The 20,473-nt window shown below is 43.7% G+C and overlaps 1 protein-coding gene across 2 annotated transcripts in view; it reads left to right on the top strand.

Moving 5' to 3' along the window:
• C8a (complement C8 alpha chain) overlaps positions 1 to 20,473 on the top strand; it is a 54,946-nt gene that overhangs the window by 9,006 nt on the left and 25,467 nt on the right. For both annotated transcript variants that reach the window (XM_006987194.4, XM_042271527.2), the window contains exons 2-7: positions 3,875 to 3,968; positions 7,729 to 7,873; positions 9,383 to 9,530; positions 15,649 to 15,838; positions 17,595 to 17,795; positions 18,444 to 18,684. In XM_006987194.4, coding sequence (XP_006987256.2) covers positions 3,875 to 3,968; positions 7,729 to 7,873; positions 9,383 to 9,530; positions 15,649 to 15,838; positions 17,595 to 17,795; positions 18,444 to 18,684 — 1,019 coding nt within the window. The remainder of the gene's footprint in view (positions 1 to 3,874; positions 3,969 to 7,728; positions 7,874 to 9,382; positions 9,531 to 15,648; positions 15,839 to 17,594; positions 17,796 to 18,443; positions 18,685 to 20,473) is intronic.

Genomic DNA, 20,473 nt, shown 5'->3' with positions numbered 1-20,473 from the left:
GGAAGCTGCAGCGGTGTAGGTCTGCTGTCTGGGTTTCTGCTGCCGGCTGCCTGGCTTTGCTCTGTCTCTCCATTGTGACATCACAGCACAGGCTGTGGACTTCCAATGACATTATCCTGGCAGTTCCGCAGTGAGGTGCACTTCTAATGCAAGCCCTCTTCAATCCCCAAATCTCTGGCTTGTAAATTCTCTCCGTGTTGTGTGGGACGTTTACCCACCACCCCCACAGCTTCCCAGAGTTTTCTTGAGTGCGAGCAGCAGGAAATATTAGATAGAAGGATTTATAGCGGAGCATCTTGCGGAGATAAACAGATAGAAAATAAAGGATAGCCTCGAGAGGGCCTGGAACCTATTCCAACGGGCCCCGACTGTCTCTGGTCCAGGGTTTTTATAGAGACGCCAAGGGGTGGAGCGAAAGACCTCCTCCCCCAGCACAGCCAAGTGCAGACCATCTCAGACACCTGCACTCAGGCCCGTGGTCCTGATCATCCTCTATTCGGACCTGCTGGGTAAAGCCACGAGGAACCCCAGAACGGGCTCCCACAGTGTTGCTCCAAAACATTCTTTTATTTTAGGCTAGTATATCAGAAACAAAAGACCTGTGGCTCAAACTTGGAGCTCTCAGCATTTCTAGATGTCAAGATTATTTAATTTAGTTCTAACTAGGAATCCGGTTCAAACAAATCTCTTAAAAATGTCACTATTTTCCAGAAATTGGCTTTATTTTTCTTTCCTTCTCTTCCCTGCCCCTTCTTTACCTCATCTCCCTCTTCCCTCTCTTCTTCCTTCTCCTCTTCCTCCTTTTTTCCCCAGTGTAGTAGTTTCTGAATATCTTCCACAGGTCTAACTCATGACCGATGGTGGGATTCAGTAGCAATAGAGACAGGGCCTGAACTCCAAGGGTTTGGACTCTGGTGGAGACAGGAATTTTATCAATACTGCAAGCATGCTAATTCAACATTAGGGAGAATGGGCTCTGAGGATGCTAGAGAGCTGAGGGCTGAGAGAGGGGCTAAGTAATGCCTACATACCTCCTGCCCTGTTCCCTAGTTCAGAACGGTATGCTCTGTCATGAGCTGGGTTCAATGGCCAGCAGTGCCTAAAGTTTGCAAACATCCCTTGAAAGGGAAGGATTATATAGATAAATTCAATCAAAGTCTTATATTTTTGGTTGTGAGCCTAGCCTTGGCGGCTAAGCGATCTCTCCAGCCCAAGCCATCTCTCTCAGTGGTGAGACTGGGACACCAACCCATCTACAAAATCTATCACTCACAAACTGCCCTGCCAACAAGATGCACTGGGGCATTAGTGGCTCAGAGTTTGCGGGAGTGCCTAACCAATGACTGGTCTAACCTATGGCTCACACCATGAGAAGGAGCCCAGGCTTGACACCGCCTAGATGGCTAGGATTCAGAAGCAGGATGGCTCAGAGACCGAGGGTAGAACCAATCATGATTGACTAAAAAAAAAGTCAATGAAATGATTCCTAATGATTTTCTGCTATATTCATACATTGATGCCTAACTCAATCATCATCAGCGAGCTTCCTCCAGTAGCTGATGGGAGCAGATACAGAAACACAGGAGGTCAGGGACTCTGAAGAAGAGTTGTAGGATTGTAAGAGTCAGAGGGGTCGAGGACAGCAAGAGAACAAGGTCCACAGAATCAACTAATTGAACAATCAACAGGGTTCATAGGGCCTCACAGAGACCTAAGCAGCAACCACAGAGTCTGCATGGGTCTGCATGGGTCTGCACCAGATCCTCTGCATAAAGCTGTGTTTCTTTAGCTTGGGGTGTTTACTGGACTTCTAATAATGAGAATGGTTGTGTCTCTGGCTCTTTTGCCTGCTCTTGGGACCTATTTCCTCCTACTGTGTTGCCTAGTCTAACCTTGATATGAAGGTTTGTACTAAGTCTTATCACATCTTGTTATGCCAGAGGAGGGGAGGAGAAGATGGGAGAAGGGAAGAGAGGGAGGGAAGCTATGGTTGGGATGTATTGTATGAAAGAAGAACAAATAGATAGATAGATAGATAGATAGATAGATAGATAGATAGATAGATAGATAGTTTGAAATTTAAAAAAAGTCTTGAGAAGATATGTAAGAAATCAGCAAAATTGTATGGCTGTTAGGAAACTCCTCCTTCCAGAACTGGGAGCTGTGATGATTCTGAAAGACAGCTTGGAGCTGAGCAGGTGGACAGCAACTGGGTTCTATGGGTGGGTGTGATGGGGGAAACATACCTAGGTACGAGTTCAGAGTGACCTCCATGGAATAAAATCTGCATATAAAGAAGAGTGAAGATAACAGGGGTCCTACTGATAGGAGGAAGTTTTGGTGTCGATAATGCAAGTCCTAGTAAGGTTTAAAAAAGCCTCTTGGAAATCATTGCACTCTAAGCTATAGCTGGGCAGGGCAGTGGGCTCAGAACAGGTATGAACGGATCGCTCAGAGGAATACCTCTGCTGGAGGCTATGGGGTTCAGAATGTGACCGTGGAGGAAAGCCATGGCTCTGAGAGAGGAGAGAAAAGACATGTGACAGGAGCCAGTGTTGGGTAGCTCTTTATAGGGATGAGTCTCAGAGCAAAGGTCAAAAGAGAAATGGAAGAGAGTTTGTGAGTAGGAAAGAAATTTTCGAGCAGGACACTAACATTTTCTTTGACAGGATGCTTGGGTTAGTGTTATTTTATTTTTCATACATCTTTTGAGGATCAGTTTCTCCAAATGTGGTATATAGACCCCCAGGGTCTAAGCACAGGCTCTATCTCTAGTGAAATAAAAGAGACATTATATTTACCTCCTAGGATGGTTATAAAGACTAAATAATATGGTCTAGGTAATATCCCAGCATACCACACTTAAAGACAACTGTTAGCAAACATTCAATGAGTATTTTTATGTGCTTTCAGTAACTATGTTAGATAATGCTATTTTTAACATGGTTTTTACCAATGAGACAACAGCTTTGAGATGTTAAGTAATTTACTTAAGTCTTTGAAGCCAGAGTTTGACCTCAATCATGTCTAACCACAGAAGTTTCTGCTTCTTTGGCTCATGAAAAAAAAAGGCAGTCACTGGAGGACTCATATCTCTAAAATGGTCATCATTTGAGCTATCTGACACTGATAAAGATGTAAAGGGACAGTGTTGATGGCGCTTGCTGTCTCGACTGGGCTGTGTCTCAGGTTCTCGGTGTCTTGTTTGAAGAATTGAAATACATACAAGTAGCAATGTAGCCAGGGGTGTTATTTGTACTCACAGTGCAGGGTACCCTTTTTGGGAGCAGCAGGTTTGGCGTGATTGCTCAAGAGCCCCGTTAGGTCTCATGGCTTCCTTTTATGAGTCCAGAAGGGCAGTGTGCTAGAGGCAGGGTTTGGTGGTCTCTGTTCTCATAACTGTTGATTGACAGGTAGACATTTGGACTTTCTGGGCAGACATGGGTTTTGCATCCTGTAATTGTAATCATGCACACCCCATCATGCATAATACCCTAAAAATTCATTCTGAGAAGATAGTTTGCCTGACCGTGTCTGCAACTAAAACCAGTTTGGCTCATTTCTAGTACCGGGATGTGTCTGAACACAAACTAACCACAAAAAGGGGGAATTGCTAGGGCAGAGTGACCAACGGCTTTGCTGAGAAAGGGGTGTGTTCAGGCCCAGTCACGCCGGGCTAACCTATCCTTGTAAACTGCCTACCTCGGTAGTTTATTTAAGCCCTCCAGTACTACATTAGCCTTTAATAGGAGCAGGATAAATACTCATTCTTAATTTCTTACAAAGCATACTTTAGCAGGAAAGTGTACACACAGTTCTCGTTTGCTTTAGTTTGGAATCTCAAAATTGATACAGGGGTCTTCGTTCCTTTCAGGCGAGTTCCTCGAGCTGCAGCCCCTGAAGCAGTTGATTGTCAGTTGAGTGACTGGTCAGAATGGACAGATTGTTTTCCATGTCAGGACAAAAAGGTAAGCCATCGAGGAGCATCTCGGGGTATTGCATCTCTGATTTGTGCATTTTAGGTACCAATGGAAATAAGCAGCTGGGACTAGGAATCTAGGGCTCCAGAGAGAAACTGGATGCATCTTAGGCATTTGGAAACCTCCAGTACCTGGGTGGTGAGGCTTGGGTCTGCCTCTCCTGATTTTGTTTATAAGGCATCATGGGGCAAGGCTGCTGAAAGCATCTGTGTTATGACACAGGAAAATAGCCACCAGGACACAGCACACTGAAGGTCCTTTGATTCTCTGGGTCCTGGCCAACGTTTTGCCCTCTAATGAAGGTAATCTGGAAGGACTGCTCGATGGCATAGTAATAAAGAGCCAAGTTGCCCACAGGCAGCTCAGCAACAAAACTCTGAGCTGCCCCCTGGGCCTGATAGATGCTCAGCAGTGCCACAAAGCGTATTCCCATAGCTGAAAAACCCAGCACATCCAACACATAGGTATGTCCATGGCGCCCATTTAGACACTTTTGAATGATTCAAGGTAGTCCCTAAATCCAGTCTCGTATGAAAGGATAAGCATAAAATCTCATTTACTCAGAAGCACCGGCTGAGGTTGACAGCAAGCAGTCTAACATGTACCGTGTTGTATATTGTTTACGAATTCCTTCAGGCAAAGCCTGCCTTTGTATGGGATATATCCTGGTGGGCTACATCATCTCCAGCCTTTTGGCCTCAGACACTACTGGCTGAATCCATTGTGTCAGGGTAATACTGTCAAGTTCAAGTGTTTACCCTGCAGTCCTACTGTTTGCGTATGATGCTGCCTCTTACCTGCTCTGTTACTTGGGGCTTATTTCTCTCGATCTGTTCTGCACCTCACTGCAGCAGTAGAACAGTGCCTACAGGGTGGAGTTCCTGAGCACTGAGTGAGTGACATGGACAAAGGCACATGGCACATAGCAAGTGTCTGACAAACAGCCTGGATTTTTATAAGCATGGTCTATACCCCCTCTCTGACTCGTCCATGGCTTTGAACTGAGCCCCATCTTCTCTCAGCAGAGCTTCTGTGGGGCCCATTGGTGCTCTCTCTGCCTCTAGACTCACCTGACAAGCTGAGGTGCCCTGTGAATGTCGTTGAGTTGTTAAAAAAAAAAAAAACCCACAGAGCTAAGAAGTAGTGGAAACACAATTTGGACCTGAATTATTGAACTTCCAGCTCTAAAATTTAGCATTCTGCCTTTCCCAGCTCAAAGAAATGATAAAGCACCCTCAAACCTCACCACTGAAAGTTGGCTCCTGCATTCTGACTTCATCTTGATATATATTAATCTCCCAAGTCAACAATAATACATTCTACAAACACAGTAGCCTATTTCTACAAACACAGAAGCTTTACACAAGAGACATTTGTCTCCTCGGGGTCCTGGAGGCCTGGGGAAAGCTATAGAGGTGTGAGTGGTGCCTGCCCCCTTTTGGAGACTCCAAGGGAGAATGTGTGCTTTGCTTCACCCACTGCTGGTGGCTGCTCATAGTCCTCGGCCCATGGCTGCATCTCTCCTTTCTGTCTCTGTAGACACATTGCTTCCTTTTCTTCTGTGGCTTCTCCCCTGTGTGTCTGCCTGCAATCTCCCTGTACCTCCTTTTTGTAAGAAAGTATTTGGGGCTTCTCAGCAAACCCAAAATAGTCACATCTCAAAACTGCTAACATTTTCAGCAAACTGTTTTGCAAATAAGGGCAAATTAAAACCTTTTACAGACTTGGAATTACACTTTTTGGTGGCCATTACTCAACCTATTGAATATCTTAAACTTGCCTTTTTCTCATGTGTTTTTGTTTAGGTACCAGATTGCACAGGGAACCTCTTACAGTTTATATCAGAATTGAATTACTTCCTTAAATACTTAGAAAGATATATGTGTCTATGAAGAAATCCTTAAGATATTAAATCTTGTTAATTATTTAAGTAAAGGAACACCTTTGTTTTATTTATTAATATGTTTCCTCTTCTCAAAGTCACCCAAACAAAGATGTGCATTTCTGGAAAGAAACATTATCTACTACATAGAAAAGAAAATTATGCTTTAATGGCACAAGCCACAGGCAACAGCACAGAGAAGTCCCTCAGGGAGTACTGACACTCGTCTTCCTACAACCCACTGTCCCCATTATTTGATAGCAACTTAGTAAACAGGGCACTGATAGAAATGAACCTGAAGGCTTCCAGCATCGTTCAAGTACAGACACAAGAGGAAGGGCAATGATGACACTAATTCTCACCATTTATCAAGGCTTTCCATGTCCCAGGCCCTGTAGTAATGCTTTACATAAACACATCGTCTAGTCTGGCTTTCCCAGGCAAGTGCAGGGGACAGGCGCCATCGTCCACTGTCAGAGGTTGCCCATTGAGAAAGGCAGAACTGAGACTTCAATCAGGGCAAAAGTATCAGGGACTCACAGATTCAAGAAGCAACTCACAGATGCTCAAATCACTGCTTCTTGACTTGTTAACATTCTTGGGGGAAGGACTGTTGGCTGAGCCAAGGTCAAGAGCAGAAGGCACAGGGCTAAACGTTTCATTGCCAATCACTCCATGGATGCTTTCCAGGCAGTGTGTTTTGTATCATTCATTATATATCGTCTCTCAACTGAACTCCAAACTTCTAGAAGGTGGCAATGAGACCTCCCATTTCTCTTGATATCCTAGTTTTTGGCCTCCTGTTTCTACAGCAGTACCTGACCCTTGTACATTTTTCAGAAAGTCTTTTTCATGAAACTCTAGAGCCCCAAAGTTGGTGTGTGTTTTAATTCTTCCTGTCCTTTTACCAACATGTATTTACTCATCTGTAGTCATGGCTGGACTCGGGGGTTGAGATGATGTCTGCTCTTAAATCTCTTCATTTCTACATAGTAGGTATGTAGAAATGGCTACAGGATGTCCATAATTTCCAGAAATGTCACTTCCTCCAAAAACAGAATCATGAGAGATAATTATTATTGGTTCATGTTGAGTCAAGACCAATCTCTGAAGCAGTTGTTGCAAACAGGCAGATACGATGCTCTGGTCATCAGGGCCTGGCTTGTGTTCACCTTCCTTTGTGACTGGGGAAAGAGGGAGGCCATCCCTCTTAGACACTATGAGATGCATGCCAAATAAAGAGCAGATGGCAAGACCAGAAACAGACAGACAGACAGACAGACAGACAAACAAACACGCCCCCAAACTGCAAAGGCAAAGTGGCGATGGCCTCTAGAAGTGTACCTGACCACAGATCAAGTCCGAATCCGTGAAGCCACCTAAGGCTGTCCTTCCTTCACTGCTCCATCTCCACCTGTGATTTTCTCACAAAGATGGTGGGCAGGATAGACAATGCTTTGTTGCTGCCTTATTTGACAAGTGCTAAGGAAGAAGGAAGGTTTTCGGAGTACACAATTGAGTCAGGGAAGGCTTTCCAGGGGACAGAAGCCATGGACTTTGAAAGATAAACACTTGTAGCTGGTTGACTATGGGAACGGAGGTCTTCCCTAAGAAGTAAGAAGACCTTCAGAACACATCCATCCCAGCCTTTCATGTCATCCTTCACATCTGTCTTCAGAATTCCAGATGATGCCTGTGCCACCTGTCTGAACACCACGGTGCATGCTCATTTGTCCCCTTCTAAGACAGCCCTGAAGGCAGCTTTCAATCATGAAACAGTTACTCCTTATGTTGAGCTGAGACCTGCCTGCGTAGCTCTGGGATGATTGATTGACAAGACTATGTCTGGTTCACCATCCGATTTAGTACCGACACCGGAGCCTCTTGCAGCCAAGCAAGTTTGGGGGAACCATCTGCAGTGGTGATATTTGGGAGGAGACCAGCTGTAACAGCCCCACACCTTGTCTGAGGCAAGCACAGTGTGGACAGGATTTCCAGTGTGGAGAGACAGGTGAGTAGCATCCCACTACAACAACAGCTGTGCTTGTCAAACACAGCGTGCAAAGTAAGTACTTGGAAGTTGGTTAAAGTTGAGACTCCTAACTATTGGAGGTTTGAGAAAGGGTCCAGAAATCTGCATTTTAAGTCAAGCTAGTAACCCATGTAATTAAAAGAAATATTTTATTTTTTTAAAATTATGTGTATTCATGTGTAGAAGGGTGGTATGTGCATGCGTGAGTGCAGGTGTCCATATAGGCCAGAAGAGGGCATCAGATCCTCTGGAGGTGGAGTTATAGCCTATTCAATATGAGCCTCGACCTGGTATGGGTGCTCAGAACTGAATGCAGGTCCTATGCAAGAGCAGCACACATTCTTGACTGCTGAGCCAGCCCATATAATTTTGATTTGTCTGTACATATATTTTTTTATTAATTTTGAGAAAGTGCAACACATAGTTAATAGATAACATTTATTTAACAAACACTAGGTACATATTATGTTCCAGGCAGTGTACTACCTGCTGTTAATATGCAAATTAAAAACAAATTAAAATTGTCCTAATCTGTCTGGAAGAGAAACCTATAAGAGGTCAATTATAGTTTCATGGGATAGTCTTGGGTTGTGTGCAATTCTCTAGCAGGGGATACCTAAATAAGCTTTGGGGACTCAGGATAGTCCTTAAAATAGCATTTGACTTGAGGTTTGGAAAATACAGTTGAAGCTTCCAGAAGAAGGCATGTGAAGAAACATGAAAATTTTCTTTAGGGACTTACACTCTTCCCAGAATCTTTGTAGCATGAGGGCTTTAGAAAGAGACAGGTTGGGTAATGGACCCCTAAGGTAAGCAGGAACAAGGTGGGCAATGAGGGTTCAGAATTTGACATTTGGAAGGATGGGGACTGTCTTAGTTGGGTTTCTATCACTGTGAAGAGACACCATGACCACAGCAGCTCTTACAAAGGAAAGCATTTAATTGGGGCTGGCTTACAGTTCAGAGGTCCATTGTCATCATGGTGGCACACTGGCAGACATGGTGCTGGAGAAGAAGCTGAGTGTTCTACATCTGGATCCACAGGAAGAGACAGTGAGCCACACTAGGCATGGCTTGAGCTTCTGAGACCTCAAAACCCACCCCAGTGACATGCTTCCTCCAACAAAGACACACCTACTCCAGCAAGGCCACACCTCTTAACAGTGCCACTCCCTGTGAGCCTAAGGGGGTCATTTTCTTTCAAACCACTACAGGAACCCTGGGTAGATACAGAGCAAGAAAGTGGCATGGGTAGGCTGGCATTTTAGGGGATGAGTGGTGGGTTTGAGGTGGAGGTTGGATTTGAGAGGGAGAGAGGGGTAAGCCTGAGCTAAGGGACACAGCACAGAGCCAGAGAGCTAGCAAGGATGGAAGAGGTGGTGCAAACAGAAAGAACAGGAAAGACTGGAGGACAAAAGTGGGGAAGCCTGTGATGACAGATGTTGGGGAATATGGTTTAGGAAGCACCCTCAGCCTTGTCCGTCTTAGGTCGCTGCCTGAAACGCCACCTGGTATGTAATGGAGACAATGACTGCCTCGATGGCTCCGATGAGGACAACTGTGAGGACACCATGGTCACTGAGGATGACTGCTATCAATATGACCCAATCCCAGGATCAGAAAGGGCAGCTTTGGGGTGAGTGGCCACCTGTGGCTGTTCTAGGGTGCCAAATGATTCCTCCCTCATTGTGGACAGTAGTTTTGAGGCAGAATAAGTCTGTTTTTGAAGGTTCCTCTCAAGGGTACCATAGTTGGAATTTCTCTGTCCCTCCAGCTGCTCCCCAAAAAACCACATAAAACATAATATTATTTATAAATGCTCAGCTGATAGCTTAGGCTTGTCTCCAGCCAGCTCTTACAACTTAAATTAACCCATTTCTATTCATCTATGTGCTGCCCTGAGGCTTGTTTACCTCATCTATGAACTTTCCATGTTGCTTCTTCCATGTCTGGCTTGAGACCCCTCAGACTCCCCCTTTCTCTTCCTAGCATTCTCTCTGCTCCCCAAATCCTGCCTAGCTATTAGCCAATCAGCTTTTTATTTATTTTTTATTTTTTATTTTTTGATTTTTCAAGACAGGGTTTCTCTGTGTAGCTTTGCGCCTTTCCTGGAACTCACTCTGTAGTCCAGGCTGGCCTCAAACTCACAGAGATCCGCCTGCCTCTGCCTCCTGAGTGCTGGGATTAAAGGCGTGCGCCACCACTGCCCGGCCTCAGCTTTTTATTAACAATGAGAGCAACACATTTTCACAGCGTACAGAAGGATTATTCCACAGCAGAGTACCTGTAGCTACAAGTAGCTCTTGTTTCCTAGAGTAGCTTGCATGGTCCTGGTAATATGACATCACCCACACTGTCCTTTTTCTACCCGAGGGACCTTCTCCCCTCACTGTTGTCCCTCTCCTCATTTCCAAGGCTATTATCTTCCATGAAACCTTCCTAGATGTCCCCAAGGGCAGCTTTCCCCAGACGGTCCTGACATCGCCAGCAGCCTTGCTCACTGCACTCTGGACAAGCTAACAGTGTGATATAGTGCAAAGAAAATGGGTTTCATGGTGAGCCAGAAGCTTGAGCCTCCACCTTGTCATTGTTTGATTTACCTCTCAGACTAGAGCTTCTCTGTTGAGCTGAAGTCAGCTTCAATCTCATTTCTCTTCACTGTACACCTTACACCCAGGCTCAAATCCCCGAATGCCTCACATTCAGTCCTTCTGAGCATTCATCAATTTTATTTCTTCTCTCTGCAGTATCTTTGTCTATATCTTGACCTGGATGACTTCTTGTCTAGTGTTATAGACCAAACAGTGGCCTCTCCAATTATGTCAGAACCCCAAGCACCTAAAGCGATTGCATTTGTAGGCAGGGATTTGAGGGAGTAATTAAGGTTGAATGAGATCAGAAAGGTGGAGCCCTAATCCAAAAGGACTGGCATCCATAGAAACAGATGGAGAGATACTGCAATCTATTTCCACAACTGTACAGACAAGAATCTACATGAGGATATGAAAAGGGGAGCTGTCTGTATGCCCCCCCAAAAGCTCTCACTGGAAACCAACCTCAAGGAAAACCTTGATTTTGCATATAGAACTAGAGAAAAAATTGAGTTTTGATGTTTAAGATACCAATCTGATATTTTTAAGGCACCCATGTATACTATTAGTAGGACTGCTCAGCAAGACTTCTAGGAAATCTAGAATGTGTCCCTCTCCAGCTCTTGGCTGTGCCCGCATTGCCTTAGCCGCTCCTAAAGTTCACAGAGCATCCTATCTGGCTATCCCAATATGCAACCACCAGGGATGAAGACAACTCTTAGGGTGTCCACCTGCTGAGGCACAGAACTCCTCGTCATCTCAGCCTCCCCATGTCCCAGCACAAGGGCTAGCTCATGGCAATTGTCTGATGTAGCCAGTTTCCTGCTATTCTGTCTTTGCCTTTGGCCTTGTCCTCTACCTGGAATATCAGCTCCCTGAGGGCAGAAGTTGCTTATGACTCACGCTCTCCACATCCTTTGTTCTGTCAGAGGATGTTCTGTACTCACTTCTCGGTGACTCTAGGCTCCGTTGAAGCATGTCAATGTGAGCAGTCGCCACTTGGCAGAGAAGGAAATGTGTGAGGTAGTAATTGTCACAAGTGACCCAGTCAGGGCACAGCCCACCCAAGGACACTGAGAACTGCCAGGTAGCTCTCATTCATAACGCTTAGTTGTCCTGAGACCACAGCCCCCTCACCAGACTGTTTGGATCCTGTACCTGCATGAAGACTCACACATGCAGCACCAAGCAATGTGCTGCTCTTCAAACCAGTTGTATCTTTTCACTCGGATGGCTGTAACCAAACACCCTACACTGGGGAGCTGAAACAACAAGTGTATTTGGTCATGGCTCTAGAAACTGGACTCTGAGAATAAGATGTCAGCAGGGCTGGTTTCTTCTGAGGGTTTCCTCCTGGGTTCACAGGTGGCTGCCATCTTCCTGGGCTTTCATAGAGTCTCAACTTTATTCTCTGGGATAAGGCTTAATTATAGTGCCTTTATTTTACTTAATTACTTCCTTTTTAAAGTTTTTTTAAACTTTATTTTTACTTCATGTGCGTTGGTGTTTTGCCTGCATATATGTCTGTATGAGGGTGTTGGATCCCCTGAAACTGGAGTTAGAGACTGTTGTGAGCTGCCATGTGGGTGCTGGGAATTGAACCTAGGTCCTCTGGAAGAGAAGCTGGTGCTCTTAACCACTGAGCCAGCTTTCCAACCTCGCTTAATCACTTCTTTAAGGGGTCTGTCTCCAACTGACGTCACATTTTGAGATTCTGGTGCTTAGAATACCAACCTATGAGCATTTGGAGAGAAATTTAGGCCACAACACAATCAAAGGGGATTCTGGTTGACTTAGAAAGTGGCTGTGGTGAATGGAGTAGAAGTATGGAATGTTGAAGTGTAGAGCTGAAAAATAATCCTCTTTAACTGACAAAAACATTGCAGACAACCACCCTGCTCTCCCGTGATTGGATCAGGAGCAGTTCTGACACACTTCCTGACTAGTGTGTCTCTCTCACACTGAACACAGAAACCAGTGAAATGGTGCTATTGCCTCCAAGCAGTTGATATTTTGACATAATTCTGTACTTTTCAAGGTCTTGGAAACTTTTCTTGATATTTTAATCCTAATTTAAGCATTTCCCAGCTTCAAATTTTTATTTATTGTTAAATGTAGACTATATACTTGAGGCAAACCTGAGTCTTCATGTGCTCTACTTATATGCTGGCACCTCACCCAATGAATGGTCCTCTGTCTGTTCCCTCCCTAGAGCCGACCTTGTAAAATACGGTTCAGGCACTTCCAGGTTAGGTTTAAAAATAGGTTAATACCATATACTATCTGGGAAATAAACCTCTATGATTGTCTTAAAAATGCAGGTAGTACTTATATAAATATGATCATGATATACATCTGTTACCCACTTTTGTTTTTTAGCTAAAAAATGTTGTCCATACAACATACTTTGATCATGTTTCTATTCCCTCCCCCAAATCATCCAAGATGCCCTAACTTTGTACCCATCCAACCTTATGTTCTCTCTCTTCCACAAGCAAGACATAAATTTTGATCTTGTTTTGTTGTTGTCACACTTTTAAAACTGAATGCCATTTGATGATTTCCTCTTTAAACACATATTCTCTATCTCATTTTAAAAAAGAAACACAGTGTCATGTAACAAGGATTAGCAATCGTCTGAAGGCAAAATCCTGTTGTCTTTATAAATAAAGTTTTATTAGAACACAACTTTCACCTTAAAATGGCAGTTAAGGAGCAGCAGTTAAAGCCTATATCCTGCAAGGTCCAACATATTTACTATCTGAACCTTTATAAAATATGTTTGCTGACTCTTTTGTAATTACAGGAAATTTTATCTGACTACCTCTCACTGAAAGACAACTAGATCCCTTCTCATTGGGGTAGCTACTTTTCCTGTAATATCTGCAACCAAATTATCTTCAAGAAGCAACTTAGGGGGAGGAGCCATGAATTTTGGCTTGTGGCTTGAGGGTGCAGCCCATCATGGGGGAGGCATGGCAACGGGAGTGTCTTGCAGATGTGGTGGCAATGCAGTGAGGCTGCTTGCTCACCGCTTGACAGATTCAGAAACAAGAGAAGGGGGCTACCTACCTCAAAGCCTATGCCCCAAGACACACTCCTCCTAGTGAGGCCCGCACATGGAAGGGTTCACAACCTCTCAAAACAGCACCTTCATCTGGGGACTAAGTATTCAAACTAGAGATCCGTTCCCATCCAAAACGCAATTCCCATCCCCGCTCTTACAAACAGTGCTGCAATGAATATCCTTGTCTGTGGGTTCTTCGTACAAATGCATAGATTTCTAATAGCGGAGAGTTCTAACTGCGCCTTTCCACTTCCGCCGGGGCTTTCCCAAATACAGTAGGTCTAATGGTTACTTTTGAGACCCACTGTTGCTCTGAGTTTTTGTTTGGTATGTTTCAGAGGCTGTGCTTTTAAACTTCAGACAGAAACGCGCTCAGTGAGTAGGCAGATAAAAATTGGAGGGTGGAGATAAGGGCACAGAACCTAGACTTTAGTGTCAAAAACAACTTGAAGGAAAAAAAAAACATCCATTGTGACTGTAGGCGAATTATTTCATCTTTTTGAGCGTCCGTTTCTGCATTGGCAAAGTTGTCATGAGGTCTAAAGTTAATATGTGTTAAATGTCTAGTTCAGTATATATTCAATTCATCATAGCTATTATTACATCACGTCTTCTAGTGAGGAGGAGGTGGAGGAAGGAAGTGGAGATGGACAGGCGCACACATTGAACTTCTAAGCTATGTCAGGTGCTCTGTAATTACCCATTTATTCGTTGAGGTAGGTTAAAGTCACCATTTACCTTTTGTTCCCTTTCATCCATTGTGCCCGTCACAGAGTGCATAGACAGTCATTGGAGTGCCATGCCAAGGTAAGTACTGACTGCCAGGAAGCCAGGGGCATGTGACGAGAGCATTCAGAGAAGGCCATATGGAGAAGGCAACTTTTGAGTTGAGTCTCAAAGGCTACATAAGAGTTTGAGAGGCAGAAAGAAGCAATACTTCTATTATTTGTTGCATAAGAGACTTTTATGTCCAGTCTTAGAACTTTTAATCATCTCTAAAGTCTATGGTATGGTGACAAAGTCACAGTTACAGGAAGTGGCAGAGCTGGAAATTACCCAGGAGTCTTCCTGATATTCACACTGTGCACATTTTTCATCCCAGGCTGCCTCAAAGACAATGGATTTTTCTGAGGATTAAACCTTACACATATGATTATTCAAATTCACTTTCTAGTATCACAGCCTTTTTCTGAACTAATACTAACAATAGCAATAGAGGTGTCTATCAAAGTTACTTTTCTATTGCAGTGATTAAAACACCATGACCAAGGCAACTTATAACACAAAGTGTTTAATGTGGGACTTATGGTTCCAGAGGGTGAGAGTCACTACCACTCATGGCAGGGAGCATGGCAGCAGGCAGGCAGGCATGGTGCTGGAGTGGTAGCTGAGAGCTTACATCTCACTTGCAAGCAGGAGGAAGAGAAAGCTAGCTGGGGATGGCAGGCATGGACTTCTGAAACCTCAAATCCCAACCCCAGTGACATACCTCCTCCAACAAGGTCACATCTCTTAATATTAAAATCAAAACATTTTAGCAACCTGGGGACCAAGCCTTCAAATACAGGAGCCTATGGGGCCATTCTTATTCAAACCATGACAATATCTATTCAGTATAATATATGCCACCCTGTCTATGATGCCTTTACATGTACTAATGTATATCTAACCCTAGGAGGGTGTAACTATTACTAACTGCTTTTAACAAATGACTATAGTGAGGCAGAGAGATGGGATGATTTGCCTCAGCTCACACAGCTGACACTACCTTAACTGGCTTCTGTGCTTGAATTCTTAATAACTGTTCATGTTGTCCCTTAACTTAACAGCTAATCAGAAAGGCCTCCTTAAGACACTGGCCAAGATGCTCTGGTTAAAGGCTCTCTGGGGGCCCAGGCTTAGTCCACCCAGTCGCTCAGTATTGCCTACTCTCCCTCTGTGCCCTCAAGGTACTTGAAGGAACCCCAGGGCTCCATCAAACACACTCAGTGAAACCAGCTCTTAACCTACCAGCTACAACATATTCTAGAGGATGACGTGTTACATTTTCTTTCCCTTTGCAAAGATTTTTCCAAGATGCTGTTTTTTCAACTTAGGTACAATATCCTCACTGAAGAGGTAGCCCTGAGTGTATATGATGCCAAGTATTACGGCGGTCAGTGTGAGACTGTGTACAATGGTGACTGGAGGAAGCTCCAGTATGACCCCACCTGTGAGCGCCTCTACTATGGGGATGATGAGAAATATTTTCGGAAACCCTACAACTTCCTTAAGTACCACTTTGACGTAAGTTTGATGGAGATGGAGGGAGATTGCTTTCTGTGGAGGCTTTTATTTTCCACAGGGCTTTCCGGTGAACGAAGGCTCCTTCATATCTGCTGCACGTACGTGCTCAGTGTTGAGGCTAATGGTAGCTATTGCTTGAACACAGTCACCAACTTCTCGATCTTGGCTCCATTCCCAAAGCAGTGAAACAGATCTGGGCCGCCTTCTCCATCCCTATTCCATGACATGGCTCTGTTAAACTCTAACTACAAAAGACAGTGAGCAACTCATGCACCATTTCTCCCTGGGACACTCTTCCAATCTGAAAGGTGGGATTAGGATTGACCCCTACTCCCCACGCTTCACCAAGAGTGACTTAGAGCTGTTGTTTTCATACTTTTCTTCTTAATATGATTTTTTTAAATGTTCTTTTCAAAGGGGCTTACAACCTGCTGGTAGTCTGTGTGACTCCCCATTTTTAACCCCCTGTGGTTTCATGGTCATCAGACCATCATCACAAGGCTCATAGTAAGATTCAGAGCTAGCTCAAGGCCACTCATTTCCTTACTTTCAACCTAGGGAGGTGTTCATACTGAAAGCTTTCTGTGTGTGGCCAGATCTTCCATGTAAGTTCTGCCACTTAATCTTCATAGCAGTAACATGAGGTACACATGTCAATGTCCCTTTCAGATATTAGAAAGAAAACACAAAAGAATACAGCCTCAGTCCCAAAGCTGTACTGCAATAGTTGGCAGAGACAAGATTCTCACCAGATCTGTCCAAACTAAGGCCAGATTATGCATCACTTAGGAGATTGGACATATATGCTATATATATGACCCATGTACATTAGACCTGCACACTTCTACAAATGCAGATGGAATGAGCAATTATCTAGACACATCCTCCCCACTCTTAAGCTGCTTAAGAGAAAAGTATTGATAGGAAGCACTGGCAAACATGTGGGGTCTGTTTTTAAGACATTTGCTTCTCCAGTTCTGCGGTCACTTGTATTGGATATCAGGCTCTGAAAAGTCATGCTGAAAAACACTGATAATGCCATTTTCCTAATTACAAGGAAGATCTAGGGTCTGTGTGCCAGGCAAAATGGATAGTCTAGATATAGTCACAGGGTTCTGAAGTCTTTAAGGCTAATGTATTTGTCTGAACATCACAGACTCTCAGCGACTCACTGATGAAGGCACCATTGCAGCATGTACCTTTAGGGTCACAAGCTCTGAAAGGTGTACTTCTATGGCCGTGCTTAAGTCAACTAGTAAATGCAACCTTGTAGAGTGCAGGGAAAGAAATCGCTGAACATTTGTGGGTTTTACTAAATCCCACTTGCTGGGATTATTATTATCCTTATAAGCCTTCTTGACCCCTTTTCACCCAGGTCAATGCCCAGACATGGCTTTCAGCGACCCTCCAAAGTGCAAGCAAGCAGCCATCCTTCATAAAAGATGAGCAACCTTTCACCTTCAAGAAAAGCTATGCTTTGAATATAATTAACATTTTAACATAATTATCTGCATGCAGGAACAAGCAAGTGTATATGTACTGTGTAAATAAATATCTCAGAAATTCCACTCGACACCAAGAAACATTGCTGTATTTTCTCTATTTTAGCAAGCGTCAGTCTGATGCATGGATTAGCTTCTGACAGGAGTCACACCAATCTGGGGTTTCAGATAGCATACGAAGCAAAGATTCTGAGGGCACATATCAGCTGAGAAGCATACACAAAGTTTGCTAACATCTAGTTTTCTCTTTCCAGGCCCTGGCAGATACTTTAATCTCCTCAGAGCTCTATGATGATGCAAATGAGCTCTTTTCTAAAATAAAAACGGACAAGTCACAGTCAAATGGCATAACCTTTGGCATAGGCCCAGCAAAAGTTCCTGTAACACTGACAGCAAATGTAGCCTGGTCCGACAAATCTTCGTTCATGAAAGAGTTAAGCAAGTATAATGAGAAGGTATTGGAACATAAAGTCTGCATCTTGCAGTATTCCATAATCTACACTGAACACGTAGTATGTTAATTGCATTAAAAAGTACAGTAGTAATTGAACCTTAATTTGCTTGTGTAATTGGAAGTGTCTGATCAGTGGTGATCATGTTTGTTTTTTATTATGCCTTTGCACACAGACTCATCATCACAAATGGAATAGAGCTACCCTCGAAGACTAGAATGCCTATCATTCTGTACCCCCCACCCAATCTTTGCATGTTTACCTAGAACATATAGGGAAACACATAGGATGGCTGGATTAAAGAAAACCAGCCTGGCCCTCTAAATTCGACAGACAAGGTTTTTAAAAGAAGACTTATGTTTTCAAGTAGAGAAGAAGCTTTGTATGCTCATCTATCTAGCAGACATTTGCCCCTTGGTACCTAACCCATGTGGGAGTTACTGTGAACATGACCTGAGCGGGGCAAAGAACAGAGGGGAATACATGAGAGAAGTCTTTTGTACCTTGGTATCCAATGTGTGCTTGTCAAATCTAAGAACATTTTCTTCCATGTGTTGATGACTGTGTTTTCCTCAGCTACTAAAGGCTGACCTTTGTGTTCGCCTCACATGTTTTTGTTGTTCTTTTGCCTCATTTGGATGCTGTTGGAAGAGATTCAGCTTCATGAGAGTGTCCACAGAGGTACAGACTGCACATTTTAAGATGAGGAGGCACAATATTGTGCTGGATGAAGGAATGCTGCAGTCACTGATGGAGCTCCCGGAGCAGTTCAACTACGGAATGTATGCCAAGTTCATCAATGACTACGGCACCCACTACATCACCTCTGGAACCATGGGTGGCATTTATGAATACGTTCTGGTGCTTGACAAACAGAAAATGAAAGATGACCGTAAGTAGATCCAGAGACACATGCGCAGTGGGCGTCACACACACTGGGACGTGTGTCTTTGTTTCATTTTTTGTTGCTGGGATGCAATACCCCACCCAAAACTAGGTCATTGCTTTGGGAAACCTTTTCCAGATAAAGAATGTATATATGTGTACTGGCATATTAAAATACAAAATAAGCAACATAAGGTCATTATAAAAAGAGCTTCATAATCTACTCAAGTGAGTCCTTTTTCAAGTCATTTAAAGAAAGGGAAGGGAGGGAGGAAAGAATCAACATCATTGAGCACTTAATAAATTGCTAGCATGACAGCTTATATTCTCATTTAATTTTGGGACAACACTTAGAGGATGGTGTTGGACAAAGTTAGACACAAGAACACTGAGGCTCATCGGGGAGGTGAATTACTTTGCCCAAGGCTGCAGAGAATCCGACCTCAGAGCCTTGGACCTGTGGTGCTTCTCTTGTGGTTTGGGCTCCTATCTTTAGTGTTGGATTACTAATGAGTTGCCTGTGGTATCTGGTGCCCCCTCCTCTTTAAAATAATGTAGGGCAGAAATGGGCTTCCAAAGTGGTTAATATTCAAAAGGAGCCCACCAACAAATTGTCCCGGGATAATTACCTCAGCTCTGTTTATAGAAAACCATATGTCGATAATAGCACAATTTGCTATTTGTGAAGGGCTGATTTTCTATAAATCCAAAAAGTTAGTGTTGCTTTTCTATAAATATGGAAATGTGCTAATCATCACCTCATCTGCTGGAGACCGCTAATAAATCAGAATGTCATTTACATATTAACCTACAAAGAACAAAAACATCTCTACCTCTTTTCTTTGACAAACAGCAGCGTTCATACCCTTTCTCCTAAATGATGTCTGGCTGGTTTGCTCTGTCGTCCCTCCCCATTCCCTTTCTTCCTAGGTATATGCCTTTTTTCCTATCTCTACTCTTCTTTGTCCCTGTCCTTTCCACCTTCTTGATCTCTATGACTTTAATTTGTAGTCTATCAAGTGCGCTTTCTATTAGACATCCTAGGTGGTCCACTCTCATGTTTCACATGGCTGACCTTAGTATGGAAAGAGTTCAGTAAACACACTGGTTTGCACTGGGGGCTCCTTTGTCCTTGGGTTTGCTTCAGGATGCACAAGGCTGTTTTTCTTCTAATATGTCCTTTAGATCAAATGCTTTTTTCCAAAGACAGCATGGCACCATGCATTAAAAAAAATAAAATCAAGAGGAGACTGTACTTGGGGGAGGCAATGTAAGTCTCCAGTGTGATCCTAAACCTTCTTCAAGCAATGCTCCTGACAGCCCTCTACCCTCTGCAGGAACCATTATGGCTGTGGCCTAGAATTTAGGTATCTGGACATGTTACTTTTTTTCCTTTCATTCCTTCTTTGGCGCTCACCATTTGTCCCTGGGCTGGGCTTTAACAGGGAGTGAGGAGCATGTTCTCCATCCTGGCCTGTCTGGAATGTAGTCAAGTTGCAGTTTTCCTAGGGTGGATGACATTCTTCAGTGATCCTGTTCTGATGGTTTCTGTATGCTTTCTCTCTCCTCTGCATTAGTTCTCTCTTGTTCTGTAAGGCTAATCCCTCCAATTCCTCCTGACCGGACAAACATCAGCTCACCTTTGTAGGCTCCCTCCCACTCTGGCCTGACTCTACAATTTCCTCAGTGTTTGTGTGTTCCTATATTCACTCACATAGCCATATTAGATGTGTTTGTGTTGTGTACCAGTTGAAAGAGACCAATATGATCCTCATTTGTGTAAATCCCAAATCCTC

This window comes from Peromyscus maniculatus, chromosome 2 (assembly GCF_049852395.1).
Source record: "Peromyscus maniculatus bairdii isolate BWxNUB_F1_BW_parent chromosome 2, HU_Pman_BW_mat_3.1, whole genome shotgun sequence".
NCBI classification, from domain to species: domain Eukaryota; kingdom Metazoa; phylum Chordata; class Mammalia; order Rodentia; family Cricetidae; genus Peromyscus; species Peromyscus maniculatus.
This window is presented reverse-complemented; position numbering and strand designations above follow the sequence as displayed.